Here is a 15,492-nt window from a genome sequence, read left to right as displayed (position 1 = left end):
TAAAGTGCATATTATGGCTGGACTGTCCCAATGAGTCTTAACGAGTAGTCCAGCGTGAAACGTCCCTGTTTCTACATAATAGACTCACCTAGATAATTCATCCAGATTCATCATTACATCTCCCTATATCTCCACATCAAAACTGATTCCTAATTCTGTCTCGCGGTGAATATCCCGTTTTCTTTAAGTTATACTGCATTATAACAGGTCCTGAGATTTCTTGAAGCAGGAAGAACTCTTAGCTGACTGGAACATAGGTTTCAAGGATCATGCAATGTAGAGAGAGACAGACCACATACTGTAGATCCAATTTTAGTGATCTACTAAGGAAAGAATGAATATGAAACAAACAAGTGGAGTAATCAACTCAAACTGCTAATCCACAGCTCAGATGACATGAAGATCAATGAGCTGGATGTAGGGTCTCTTTTAGCCCTGTTAAGCTCTGGCTTGGTTTGTGGCCCCTGCTTTTCTAACTGCAAGCATATATGTCTCTGCATTTTAGTAACAAATCTCTATGCACAAGGGTTGCATTTTCATGGGCAGACAGTATAACTCAGTATAAACGTAAAAGCAACAAGGGATAAGTGATAAAATAATTCATATATTGTTCTAGATTGCGTTTTGGTTTTGTTTTTATCTCAGATGAGAATGTTACCCTTTTAATCCCAGGAGCATTCATTTTGGGAACCCCAACAAATTTTCATGTTTTACTCCAATAATTAAATAAATCATTTGAATGTATCTGTAACCTATGCACATTACGCTGCTGGCTTTGTATTCGTATAAACATGCCTTGTTGTGAGTTGGACCACCTTTTCTCTATTTACTGACTGTACCACTGTGTGCTCACATATACCTTCTATACACCCACCAACACACAGGAGGAATGTACCCTCCTCCTCCATGAACTCTGTCACCACCTTGCGAACTTTCTCTTTCTTCCTTTTCTACAGTTAAAATATGACATGAACAGAGTACCCCACCTCCAACTTTACAATATGCAGTGTGCAACAGAAAAAAATATTATATATATATATATATATATATGTTAGAATATAATATTCGGGGAGTACATACAGATGCATTAATGAACAAATAAGTCAATTATTTTTCTATAGTGGAAGACTAGATGGTCCATTTGTTGGTTATATGCAATCACAAACTATGTTACTACACTTGGGGTTTGCATACTTCATGCATTTACACTGATGTGTACACAGCTGAGTGTGTTGTAGCATCTATAAAACAGTAGTTGGCATTTTCAGCTGTGTATGTGTTGGCAGAAACACATATAAAAAAACAAAGGTTATTCTCATCATGTGGCCTGGTTTGTGATACAAAAAAATGCAAAAAGGATACAATGATCATATCATACCTTAAAAGATACAGGTTAGAAGAAATCAAACCAGTTTACACAGTGATTGTACAGAGTACAGATTAACACGATTCATTAACATGACACCTAAGCAATACCTCTTTATTATATTCATATTAAAAAATATATATTATATTAAAAGTAAATTTTGTATGTGTTGTTTGTGCATTTTGTTAGGAATTTGATCAAGCAAACGAGCTACCAAGAAATTCGTAATATAAAAATGATACTGTGGGGTGTATGTATAATGGCTTTAATTGAGTATTTATTAACAAATGTTAAGGCATTAATAGTAGTTGCACAGATATCCCATAAAATAACACAAAGCATTTGACCTGTATGGTGGATGATTAAGACAAGAAGAAGAGATGTTGAAATTATAGATAATAATTTAGAGTATGTATGTGTGTATATATATATATATATATATATATATATATATACATATATAAATATACTCTAAAGAAAACCTCAATAAGGGTTTGAAGATTTTAGTGGGGGGTGGATATTAGCAGCAGAGGTGGATGTTAGTAGGAGGGGAGTTGTATCTAGAATTGACTGCCCTTACATGACTGATTTGCAAGCAGTCACTTCAGAGAGCCCAGGAGGAGAATTTATTTGGAAGGGAACAGAAATGGTAAAGTACTAGTAACCATCAGAGATCTGCACAGCCGTGAAGACACCAAGGTCCAGAGGGACAGATGCCGGTGAAGAACTGTTTCCACTTCACAAATCATTCTCAGCGGACAAAGAATCGGTTGTGTCTTGAAGCAAGTCAGACAAGGGTTCAAGAGACTTGTGAAAATAGTCACGTAAGTGATTAATGGACCGATCGAAAGAAGAACTGTAAAAGGATCAGGAACAGGAGCAACGACTAAGTCTGAACCTCTAGTTGCAAGAAGCTGACCTCATGTACCCACTTAACATTATTCCCCTTATCCTCCTCCTCTTCTCCCGAGGAGCTCACCAAGATACCTCTCGGGGTTCTTGGCGCCGCAGGTTCCGCTGGGAGAGTAATGGAAGAGTTTATAGCATTCAGAGCACAGGCTCTGACCACAGACCTGGGACCTTCTACATCTCTGAGATGAACAACCGTGGAGCACCTGCAAGGTATAGTGGCATTAGATTAGAGGGTGTGCGCGGCGATACCAGGAGTGGATATAACGACCGGCAGCGGGCAGTTACGCCAACTTCCATAAGAATTCCTATGACTACGAGTGATAGGGCACCCAAGCAGACCAGAGAAGTCACAGTAAACAGCCATTGGGGTCGCAGTACACAGGGTCATCTGCTAAGGACCGGGGTCACTCATGTAAACCCATCATCAGGAACGGATATCACCCCAAGAACATTTTTGCCAAGTGAAATCCCACAGAATATTAACACGCACAGTAGTGATGGCATCCATAGCAGTGATGTCACTCAAAGAATCCCGATACAAAGTAATGTAACCCTGGGCAATAATGTAGCACAGGGAAGCAGTAGCTCACCGAGAAGCCCGACACAGAGGAATGATGTCAACCAGAGAATCACGACACAGAGGACTGATAACACTCGCGGAATTGTTAAAGAGAAGAATGACGAAAGAAGCGAAGTAACTCAGGCAATGGTTACGGGTGATTCCCGAAGAAGCGGTGCAACGGAGAGAAAGCCGACTCGGGGAAATGAGGTTTCCCAAACGGCATCTCTCCGGCAGAATGATGCCGTGCACACAGGTGCTAATGAGATCGTTTTGGACATCCCGCCACAGGCTCGTCCCGTGGGGACCCCACTTCCCACGCAGATAATGGCTGCGGATGATCCTAGAAACCGCTACAGAAACGGAAACTTCCTGATGCCTAATGTGGCAAACCGGAGAACCGGGACCAACTATTTTCAGTACGGTAAGACAAGCCTGATCATTAGCAAATTTCACACGGATGCCATTCTTGAATCTATATTTAGACATTTGTATGAATTATGTATACTTCAGGCAGTTTTTGGAAAGCAACAAAAATCTAATCTATATTTAATTCATTTGTACCTTACAAAAATAAGCATTTTTCTTTTCTCTAATTCAATTTTTGTTGTGATGCTTTGCTGTGCCTCTAAAGAGTGTATAAAAAGTGGATGATCTTAATGTTTCTAGACCTAACCCCTTGATACATTACAATTGCAGCGTCAAAAAGTTTGAATAATTTAATAATAAAGTGATTCCATGGACTGATCAATCCTTATTTCTTTAATTCTGGTCCTGTCAATATTTTTTCCAGCCTACTTTTGCTTCTGGTGTAAATATCTGTTGTTTGTCCCACTGTTGATTTTTAGGCCTCCCTGACCTGGTTCCTGATGCCCTCTTTATCCAAACGTCCACCTACATTCAGAGGGCCCCTTTGTATAACCTCTGGTGTGCAGCAGAGGAGAATTGTCTGGCCAGGTGAGAAATAGAAACTGGAGGGCACCGCTGTGCTTCCATCTGCTATATTAGTATACACGTATTGATGCTCATTTATATTGTAAACATAGGCAGGATTCTACAGTAGCAGCAAAATTAAATTGTAAACAATTGGAAACAAAATTACATGACAATGTAAAATGTATAAGAAGTGATAGAGCATTGAGTAGAGCATTCAGTGTTCATTAACCACGAAGATTACAGAAGAGTTTAACCATTCACATCCCCAATATCATCATGATGTATGACGTCAAATATAGTGATTTCAACTAAAAGGAGGGCTGAGTTGTCAATACGCAATGCACAATTAATTGTATCTTAAAATGTGTCTCATGGATTTAAGTATGCTTTGGGTATGGCCAGTTTAGGCTTTCTTGTAAGGAAAACTCACTTGGGCTGGACTTTTATACGCACAACTAGTGAATATGCCTGTCTGTGAAATGATATAGTAATAGTGCAAGTCAATTAACACCAAAAATTTGATCTATACAAATGAAACACAAACACTTGAGGATAAATCACCAAGAAGCTATAAACCTTAAGTTGGCAAACAAGAATAGGACATGAAAATAATAAGAAAGAAAAAAAAACCATAGAAAGCTGACATTCTACATAGCCTTTTATGAGGTAATATGAGACAAACAGTTCTGAGATAATTTAAAGGGTTGTATAATTCCACTTAATGGAATAAATAATTTAAAATATCATACATATTGTACAGTGCTGCAGAATATGATGGTGCTATAAAATAATAACAATAAAAGACACTTAGTAAAATATTTAGGTGATAAATAGATTGGTTCTTGCCTCAATCTGAATTAACGCCCAGAAGAAACCTGGACCTCAATTCAAAAATCTAAAAAGTTTCACACTTTTGCCTCCTCCAGGGGTCAGCACATAATTCTTTATCCTTTGGAATTGAAAGAAGTCCAGGCTCCCTCTGTTAGATTTATGAAAATGTTGACTGATTTGACAACATTAATATAATTCAATATATGTATGATATGCTTATAAATACAAGCTCATGTTTAGCTAATGGTATCTTATTGTATGATATGGTATCTTTGGATTAGGTATATGGAGGGGTTTTACCTTCTCAGGTTTTTTGTCTTTTTTTTACGATCATTGTTGGTCAATGGCGCTCAGCTTATCATACAAGTTGGTTATTTGCATTATATTGATCAGTGATTTTATCATAGACACATTGGTACTTTTCAAGAGATTTGTCAGTCATCAATTCATGAACCGTTTCAGCTCCATCTGATATTTAACCTGTCTGTACAACTTCACATCTTCCTGGTTGTGCAATTTGACAATATCTCGTGCAGTTGCTTTGTTATAAATATTCATCTACGTTGCCTTAATTTACATTGCTTTCCATTGGGTCCCAACACAGAGGACTGCTGGGTTTTAGCATTAGGTAGGGAGAAAAAAACAATAATAACAAATAATTTAACTGGCCATGGGCTGCTATGGTTACCTTCAACATATATCTTGCTTTTTGAGACCAGCCTCTATGGCCAACCCAGACCCTTGCAATAACTCTTCCTCTCTTCCAGCCTGTGTGCCGCCTGCTGGTGTAGAGGGCTGGGATATGATTTAATATACTGGTGCCCATCAGCTGGCGGCACACATATGATTGGGCTAGGGTGTGTGACCCATTGATGGAAGCTTGCCTTGGATTTCATCATATGTAACAATAGGTCCAATATATCTATTAACTCAATAAGATACATGTGCTTCCCATACTCATTGTATTTTATTTCTGGCTAGGCAAGAAACTATTTCCATATTGTTTTTAAATTGTATTAATTGTAATTGTGACGGGAGGTCCTGTACCCCGACTGGGTACACACGCCAAATGTTGCTTCCTTCCCGAGATTTAGGAGATTAACCTTCTCTGTACTAGACAGAACTAGCGATAGAGAGATGAAGCAGGACTTGATGGAATGGAGCCGTGCTGGCGCTGTAGCTGACAGTAAGTGATTACAGCAGCCCACCCCAAGCATCAGACAGAATTCATGTTGAGGTGAAAAACAAAGAACACTTTATTGTGAAAACACACAGCCTTATATCCAAACTCTATCAGATTAGGAGATAATCTCATCACCATAAACAATACCCTGCCCAGGCAGCCGAGTGCCACAATCAGGCCACCAAGCACAGCAATGTCCATATAACCCTAAATTGTTGTTTTCGGGGTGATTCCAAGGTGCTCCCTCTCCACTGTTGACTGGTTCAGGCAATCTTTGTGAGGGTGAAGTGAGTAGAAGGGCAACTCTGTTGTTCAACCGTTCCTCCTTCCTACAAAACTATTTTGAAAGCACTGAATATTCATTGTATAGATATTGGGCCCACCTCACCTGCTCTTTCTGTATGTGATCATGTTATGTTAAATATTAGTTATGTCCTGTCTATCCATTGTACAGTGCTGCGCTGTGTAAAATATTAAAAAATATTAATAACAGTAGGACATATATCACTATTTGACATCTGTATTTACTGAGCAGAACCCATCTCTCTGATATTATTTTGGAAGTCTTGTGATGTTTAGCATTCTTGATTGTCTAGTATGCATGTTCCCTTATTGTACTTTTCTATACTCATTGACATTTGCTTTTACATCTACTCTTTCTCCTACACTCTCCTTCCATGTTCTCACCACCATACTCCTTACAGTACATTTCCAAGAATTCTCACTGCTTTGCTTTTTTTGCCACAGATCTGCTTATTCCTCAACCGTATCTGGGTTAAGCTCGAGGGTATTGCTACGTTTCCCTCAGAGGGTGAAAAACCGTGGGACAGCAGACTTTCTACCAGTGAAACCAAGCCATGCCTGGGAATGGCATAGCTGTCACCAGTGAGTATATTTTACCTGATGGATAGATTCCTTGTGCATGGTGTTAGCTGCTCTGGATTCCTCTCTTAATTTTGTCCCATCCAGGCATTACCACAGCATGGACTCCTTCAGTCACTATGATCTTTTGGATGCCGTAACTTTCCGTAAAGTGGCTGAAGGTCATAAAGCCAGCTTCTGTCTGGAAGACACAACCTGTGACCCAGGAGTGAGACGGAGATATGCATGCACTACACATACACAGGTGATCCTTTTCACATGCAACATATAAAGAGACAAAAAGTGGTTTCTAACCACAAAAATTTTAATATATAATAGAACACGTGCTTAGCCAGCACATTTTAAAAAGTTTGGAGCCTGTGATCCCGTGTACCAGAATATTTTTTATAAGACTCCCTTGTACGCCATTTTGAATCTAGACAAAAGTTTACTGCCTCTGAATACTCCATATTATAAACCTGCTTACAGGGCAAATATAATTTCATCTCTGTCAGTTTTAGTGCATCTTGACACATGTAATATATAAACCATTAAATAAATTATCAGTATAAGTTGAGAGTTTTTATCTATGGAAATACAAGAAACAAGTAGTGTCAGGGTGAAAATGTTATTAACTTAGAATGGCAAGATTTCGAGACACTTGAAGAAAATATATACATTGCTACTTAGCTCATAAAGTTATCCTCTTAACACTACTTGTTTTGTGAACATGTTTTATAAATAAATACCTGGTATACTTCAAAGCCAGGCCCGACTCCAGCAATCTACTTCTCCCAGCCGCAAGCCTAACATTTTTAGCATGTTACATTTTTTAGCATATAAAATTCTGTTCACGTTTTCTGACAGAATGCTTGATTGTAACCTATAGCCACATTTAGCTCAGGATGCACATCTTTGTTGTCATAGAAAGGCTTCTTAAAAGCTATTGCATTGAAACATTGAATCTGACCTGGATCTGTTGCGTGTATCTGTTATGTACTCCTGTCTTTCATACTCAGGGCCACCTTAAATATTGATCTAATAATAACACTTGTATCTAATAATTTATATATTTTTTCCTTATATGATATTGTTCATGCCAGGGTCTGAGCCCAGGATGTTATGACACATATCATGCCAACATTGATTGTCAATGGATAGATATCACAGATGTCCTCCCAGGAAGGTATATCCTTAAGGTATGTATTCGCACCCAATAGATATTTTGTATGTACAGCTGTATACATTGTATTTTGTAAAGTGTTCCTTTTGTGTAGCTGACATGCCACATGAACAGTATGTGTTTGTGTAATTAGTGTATGGACAGATCCACTTGAGCTAGTTTTGTATACTAGATATGCATTGGAAAGTTTATATTTGTAGCATTGTATACATGTGACATGTTTGCATTGCAGGTATCCGTGAACCCAAACTTCCAGGTCCAGGAGTCTGATTTCACCAATAATGCAGTGCGGTGTGATCTGACCTACACTGGGAACCACGTGGTTACACGTAATTGCCGCATTTCCAGGTATTGATTATTTTTAGATATGTCCTTTTGATATTCCCTTATATGTGTTTCTTAATTCCTTTAAACATTTTTTAATTAGCTTGCCTTCTGTATAGTCTAAAAGCAGATGAAAGAGTTATAAAATAAGGATGTGAGTTAGGTTAAAACCTAGATGTTGTGCTTTAACCCAGTGAACGTTGTGATGGTATCTGTGCCTTTGTAGAGCCATAGAGGAACACTAAGTCCCCAGTCTTCTTCTTCTGGGTTCACTCCCTGAAGGTATATGTAGCCCTTTCCTTTCCTCCCCGGTAAAACCTGAAGATGGGGGCCCACTGGATTCCTCAAGGAGATGTGGGACCCAAAAGGTCAACTGGTATTCTTTACCAAAAAGCAGAATCTTCAGGGACTTGGATCCACTGTGGCATTTTTAGTGCTTGCAAGTAATGCAAATAGATTCAATAAAGGTATCACACGTTCTCAAAAAAACAAAAAGTACTGTATGTTAAAAGGGGAAAAAACAGGGGAAAAGCAGTGCCAGGTCCAAGCACATGGCTGGTACTAAAAAACCAATAGCACCCATAGACTATTCCAGTATGGAAGAACAAAAAAGTGCAGAGGAAGGGTCCATGTATATATAGGGAGCTCTTACCACCTCACTTAAAACACCTCTTGCTTCCCTGCATCCACAGAGGATCAGCACTGTCCTCTCTACCAGGTACTCACTTAATCTTAGCCAAAAGGCAATGCTAAAAGGGACAGTTTAATGTCACTGACTCCCTTACTATGCAAGAATGCATATTAAAGTACTCTGTGAATACCTTAAACCCTTTGCGCCCCTGAGGACGTACAGATACGTTCTGACTTTGTTGCAGTGGCAGGGGCATCTCATTTTTTCATAAAAAATTGAAAGAAAAAAGTAAAATAATTAGGGGGAAAATGAAATATAAATTAATGTATAAGGAAATAAATTCTAATAAATACATGTATTGGGAGCCCAGTGATGTCACCATGACACCACTGACTTCATAAATGTATGAGAGGTCCCCAAAGGGGCTTTTAGCCGTGCAAAACCTATCAACAAAAAGAAAGTTATAAAATATAAGTTCCCTTAGCCCCTACCAAGTAACAATCATAAAAAAACCACTAGCCTCAAACCCATTAAGCCAATATGTAAAAAATATGTAATATAGGGTAATATGTAAAAGGATGGATATGACCATCAGGAGATGTTGCTGAACATAAATTGTGTCATTGTTGACCTGTGGCACCTACAGTATAGAATATGGTCATGTTTTATGCATTTCTATCATTTTAAATGAAGGTCATACTTCTCCTTAACAAAACAACGCATAGTGTGTGCAGGTTCATCAAATATGGAAAAGAGGAATCATTGTTTAATAAAAATATAGTAAAAATTTTAAACCTCTGGTCCTTAGGTCCTCTGTTTTTGCTTTTGTTGCTCTGACAGTCTCACTCTCTCGCTAACACTCTCTCATTCACTCACTTTCTGTGTCAATGTCTCTCTACCTTTTCCGTTGACCGCTTCCATGTCTCCTTCTCCGCAGCTCCACTTCTTCTGCTGGCTTTTCTTGTTCTTCTGTCCTCTTTCTCCTCGGTATTCAGGCATTTCCGCAAAAGGGCAGAACCCCCTGTGCACACTCACTCTGTGTCGTTTAAAGGAACGGGGGGGCTGACCCTGTGCACACCGTGGCTCCACCCTTTTGCGGAAGTGCTTTAAGAGGCCAGAATATTGCAGATACATTTGCAGAGAAAGAGTAGCGTTTCTACACCACTCCTTCTCCATGAAACAAGACAGAGACACGATAGCAATTGGCAGAAAAGCTAGGGAGACATTGACAGGGAGTGTGAGAGACAGTAACTGAGAACGTGAGAGTGAATGAGAGCATAAGAGTGTGAGCAAGCATGAGAGAGGGAGAGTGTGAGAGCGTGAGTGTGGGTGAATGACTTCTAGGCTTAGTTGGCTGTGCATGTTGAAGTTAACATTTTTTAAACTAAATGCATTAGAAACATCAGCCCAGTATAGTAAGTACCCTTCCAAGATATGATTCTTCAATTATGTAAAATGTTGCCTCCTCCATAATCTTTCCAGGAACACTTATCATGTGACAAAAAAGCAGGCGCCGAGAGGTTGCTGCCATGAAACAAAAAAAAACCATCTATGTTGTCTTTATGTGTGAAAACTTTTAGAGGAAACATAAAAGGGCAGGTCTGGTTACACGCCATCATACTAGAGGGAAGAATTAATGTTTTGTCTAAATAAAACAGCATATTGAATCTATTGGTTAGGTTACTTTGTATTGTGTGAGTGAATTTAAATAGCTCAAATTGTAATCTCTTTCCCCAGCATCTGATGCCTGCAACAGTCTGTACGGTTATGAGCCCGCGGCACTCTCTCTGAGAAGTTTAAGAGAAGCTTAAAGTGATTTTGATGTCATCCATCTGAAGGATAAAACTCAAAAAGACATTTATATTTTGATCCAGAGTATGTGACCTTTAAAATGTGTATCCCACAGGTATTTTCATTTACATTAACCGTGTAATTTAAATGTCCCCCCTGAAGCAGACGTTTAAGAAAAAATATTCTCATCTTGCAGGCCGTACATTTGTATTTGTTTCAAAATTCTGATACATTTTCTGTCTGTTTGTGATACGAAGTTATATGCAATTTTTAGACTGAAATAAAGGAAATTATTTTGTTCATTTTCTATATCTGATCTGTATTTTATTTGTTGAATTTCTAGTAGTCTTCATAAATCACTTACTGAGCCATCAATAATGATTTTATGTTGGGTTCAGCTAGTGCTAGCGTCCAAAAACAGAACTGTCTTTCACTAAAACGAATGTACACAGTCTTTAAACATTTTTTTTTCCATCCGGCATGCAAATCATTTTCCATGAGAAAAATAATATACCTTGAGGCTAACAGACTGATTTTTTTCATTATAACGCAAAATTAAGTAATGACTTGTGAAGGGATTGAAGATTTTTTTTTTAATATATAATATTAAAGACTAATATAATATAATATGAAAGTGGAATATATACCTCACCCACCAGAGTTCTAGGGCCACCAAGACGCAAGAGACGAACTATAAAATCCTGACCCTTTGGAACCGCACGCCCAAAAAGTTGCATGCCACGTTCCCGACTGTCTCCGACACATGCTGGCGTTGCGGAGGTGATGTGGGCTCCGCGCTCTATATCTGGTGGGCCTGCCCCGTTATCCAAGTATTCTGGCGAGAGGTTTACCGTGTCATCTCGGGGCTCACCGACTCACCCCCGCCCTTTCAGGCTTTCCCTACGCTTTTACACCACACTTCGCTTTCTATTTCACAATACAAGAGGTCTGTTGTTCGACATTTACTCGACGCTGCAAGATGCCTTATACCTTTAAATTGGAAGTCGGATCACCCTCCGACATTGCAGGCGTGGATGTCTAAAGTGGAGGAAATCAGGGTGATCGAGGACCTCTCGGCTACCTCTATAAAGCAAAGGGATGCCTACACTGCTACCTGGTTCCACTGGCTTTTGTATGTGGGTGGACACTCTTCGTAAGTGCTTAGGTAATTTTTCTGCTTGAGGCGTTTGTTCGTGGTTTTATGTTTCCATGCCTTATGCTGTTACGTGCAGACGGTACACTATACGTGTTACAAAGTGTTTTTATGCCTGTACACCTTTGCATTTACATGTATCGCATATTTACCTCTAGTGTACTGTAACTTATTGACCGTGTCATCTTGGCATTGCTGTGATGGTTCCCCTAATTTTGTTCCCTCCTACCCTTCCTTCTTTCCTTCTGTACCCCTGGGACAAAAAAAAAGTGGAATATACCGTATTTGCTCGATTATAAGACGAGGTTTTTTCCAGAGCAAATGCTCTGAAAAATACCCCTCGTCTTATAATCGGGGTCGTCTTCTCAGACCCCCCAAAAAATGTCTGCTGGGGCTATGCTGCTTACCGGTCGCGAGCAGCGTCTCTTCTGTTAGAAGCAGGAGGACAGGAAGCTTGCAGCGTCCTCACAGAGCTCTATCTCCCCCTCCCTCCTCTGGGGGCGGGGCCAGAGAAGTTGCTCTACAGCCGGTCCCCTGCAGAAGTCTTCGAGTGAGAGATCTGCAGTTCAGGTAAGGGGATGGGGGAGGGTTTTTGGGTAAGTATGTGTGATTAATGTGTGTTTAATGTGTGAAGTATGTGTGATTAATGGAATGAATGAGTATTTAAATGTGTTTGTGTGTGATAGCATGGATGTGTAAGGGGGGTGGGGGTTGTAGCATGGCATAGGGAGGCTGTAATCCCACTACTATCATCCCCAGGTTCCAGCATGTACTGGCTGCCTTGGCTTGATAGGAGTGTGATTGCTGTTAGCAGTTTGATATATATATCAAACTGCTAACAGCAATCACACTCCTATCAAGCCAAGGCAGCCAGTACATGCTGGGTTAAAAGGCATATCATGGGGCTGAGTGGCATATAGGGGGTTAAAATGCATTTCTGGACCTCCAGAAATGCATTTTAACCCCCTATATGCCACTCAGCCCCATGATATGCCTATATACCTCCAGAAATGCATTTTAACCCCCTATATGCCACTCAGCCCCATGATATGCCTTTTAACCCCCTATATGCCAGAGTGGCATATAGGGGTATAAGGCATATCATGGGGCAGAGTGGCAAATAGGGGGGTATAAAGCATTTCTGGGGGCAGAGTGGCATAACTGGGGGGGGCAGGTTGGCAAATAAAAGGAAATTTAAAAAAATATATTTTTCTCAATCATAGCTTTTATTAAACATGAAAAAATAATTTACATGAATTAATATTTACTGGTAAAACTTTTTTCCTATAGGGTCGTCTTATATTCAGGCTTTTTGTTTTTTTCCTAAATTAATATTTTGATTTTGGGGGGTCGTCTTATAATCGGGGTCGTCTTATAATCGAGCAAATACGGTATATATATATATATATATATATATATATATATAAAAAGAAGCTATACCTTCAATGTAAGAAGTTAATTAGAAAACGTAGGAGGCCGGGAGGAATGAAAGAAAAATAAAATACTTTGAGATAAGTAATTTTAACAGCTCACAGACCTATGGGTTTTAAGTAAAAAGGGCATCTAGGCTATGGAAGTAAGCTTAAACAAGCATAAGAAAAATATGTATTTTTTTTCTATATTGGTGTTATCGAATATTGTTTTATATGTTATGAATTTGGCTTCAAATAAAAACCCTGATTCTTCTTTAAACAGTCCACAACTTGTGTAGGTATGCAAAATGGAGTACGCATGAAATCATGGTTGAACAAAGACATACTTAAACTGCAGTATGAAGAAAGTGTGGAAATAAGTCTTGGTCCTCAAAGAGTAAAGTGGGACAACTGGTGAGCTGGAAAGGTTACTTTTAGAAAATAAGAATAAACTAATCCTAGAGGTCATGTCTGGAAATTATAATTTGGGCAGAGCTTCAAAAAAAAAAATACATTTGACAATGCGTACTTCAAATGGAGATTGGGATATATACTTGTGATTTATATTACAAGCTTGAGGAAAGGTCCATTGTGATATTAGCCTTTGTTGCACAAATGATTTTTGTGAAACTATTAGTAAAAAGAAAAGAAAAAAAAAAAAGCTTTTGTGTTACTGTAAATTCCTATTTTTGTACAGTAATAGATCAGGATGCATTTATACTCAATTTCCTTTGTAGCTTATGGGTCAGCTTATTTTAAGGAGTTAAATGTATATATAATTTCATGTGTAAATTCTATTTGAGGATGTTTTATATAATATAAATTTTTTTAAAAAAAAAGCTAGAAAAAAAAGAAAGAAAAAAACATATATACAGTATTTATGCAAGCATGAAAATCTAAATACAAAAGACCACTTTAAAATTCAGGAAGACTGTTAATCAGGCCCAAGGAAAAGCCAAGCAGCAAGGAACATGGCAGCAAGGTTGTGAGGTGTAGCCGGCAAGGCCTGCTGCTATTGAAAAAGCAATCATGGGTGGTGGAATTATTTTTTTTCCTTTTGCATAGAGCACATGAAGGCTTCTCCAATGTAAGTGAGGGAGCCGAAGAAAGAAAAAATAATGTATGAATCTTCTGTCATCCTCTACTCTTAGAATGCCAGCATTAAGACTCTCTCAGCCACACTCTGAAGCACATTTGACAGTTTTTATGTTTCATTGTATTAAAGCTACCAATTGACTGTCAAGATTGTTTGTTGTATACTAGTAAAGATACAGAACTTGGGCAGCACAAGAGACACTGTTCAAGTGAACATCGGGACAGAATTATGGGATACACAGGTTTATGTTACAAACAATCTCATTACATGAGAGCTTGTGTACGGGGGCAAGCTGACAGGGGACACAGCCACACCGACCCACCTTAAAGTCATTACAGCCACACAGAGCCACTTCAAATTCACTATGCAGGCCTACTAGGTTACATAATATCCTCCCGGGGTGTCTCCCTCCTGTGGGAGCAGAGGATCCATGTCCCATAATTGGGGGCCTTGCCCCAAAATTAAATAAACACGGGCTAAATCTGGACAACTGCTAACCTCCACTTTTCAAACGAAGATTGTATTCACCATAGAAATAGCACCATTTAGTTATTTAACCGACTAGGTAGCCTCTATCCTTCAGCGTCTAAGATTGTTATTACTAGGTTTTGAAAACTCCCCAACTTTACAATAAAATTCTAAATATAAACAGCAGAGACTGTATCTGTCTCACTCAGTATCAGATACCATCCTGACTTTTGAGAACGTGTTGGCAACCTGGGCAATAGACTAACGCTATTTGAAATGTTCAACGTACGATGCCAAAATGTGCAGCCATTGTGTCAATCAAATTTCAATATAATAATAATACGAGGCTGTCGAACACATTTCAGTTCAAATTTCGCTTTATGCTTTGGAGATACCGTATTGGCTCGGATATAGGCTGCCCCCGTATATAGGCCGCACCCTAAAAGTTGGGTGCTTTTTTAAAGAAAATTTTTTTTAATAGACATGCTGCCACTCTGTCCCCCCCCCCCGAGATATGCTGCCACTGTCCTCCCCCTCCCCCCCGAGATATGCTGCCACTCTGCGCCCCCCCCCCCCCACGACTTACCAGAGCAGACTCCCGGGTGTCTTGGTAGAACGCATCGATGTGCTTTAACAATCTCCCTTGCCGGGACTCCCCCTGTGGGAATTCCCGGCAAGGGAGATTGTTAAAGCACATCATTTACACGCATCGCTGCTGCCGGTGAACGTCTGCACGATGCGCTTAGACAACCTCCCGTGCTGGCACTCCCCCCGTGGAAAGTGCCA

General features: G+C 39.4%; 1 protein-coding gene across 1 annotated transcript; it reads left to right on the top strand.

Annotated features, from left to right (window-relative positions):
• The first annotated feature begins 1,977 nt into the window (after positions 1 to 1,977).
• LOC128473656 (protein-lysine 6-oxidase-like) lies at positions 1,978 to 10,669 on the top strand. Its single transcript, XM_053455909.1, has 7 exons — positions 1,978 to 3,261; positions 3,686 to 3,794; positions 6,535 to 6,672; positions 6,757 to 6,913; positions 7,752 to 7,847; positions 8,064 to 8,179; positions 10,524 to 10,669. The coding sequence occupies exons 1-7, from the start codon at positions 2,289 to 2,291 to the stop codon at positions 10,528 to 10,530; spliced, it is 1,596 nt and encodes a 531-aa protein (XP_053311884.1). The 5' UTR covers positions 1,978 to 2,288; the 3' UTR covers positions 10,531 to 10,669.
• Positions 10,670 to 15,492: the final 4,823 nt, after the last annotated feature.

The sequence above is a fragment of the Spea bombifrons genome, chromosome 1 (genome assembly GCF_027358695.1).
Source record: "Spea bombifrons isolate aSpeBom1 chromosome 1, aSpeBom1.2.pri, whole genome shotgun sequence".
In the NCBI taxonomy this organism is placed as follows: Eukaryota; Metazoa; Chordata; class Amphibia; order Anura; family Pelobatidae; genus Spea; species Spea bombifrons.
Note: the sequence above shows the minus strand (reverse complement) of the source record. Positions and strands in the feature narration are given on the sequence as shown.

What these genes read in the sequence shown, in the direction of transcription:
- LOC128473656 (XM_053455909.1), top strand. Translation starts at nt 2,289, where the DNA reads ATGTACCCACTTAACATTATTCCCCTTATCCTCCTCCTCTTCTCCCGA. An exon ending in CATGCACTACACATACACAG is followed by an intron (nt 6,914 to 7,751) that starts GTGATCCTTTTC and finishes TGTTCATGCCAG; the next exon opens with GGTCTGAGCCCAGGATGTTA. An exon ending in CAGGAAGGTATATCCTTAAG is followed by an intron (nt 7,848 to 8,063) that starts GTATGTATTCGC and finishes TTTGCATTGCAG; the next exon opens with GTATCCGTGAACCCAAACTT.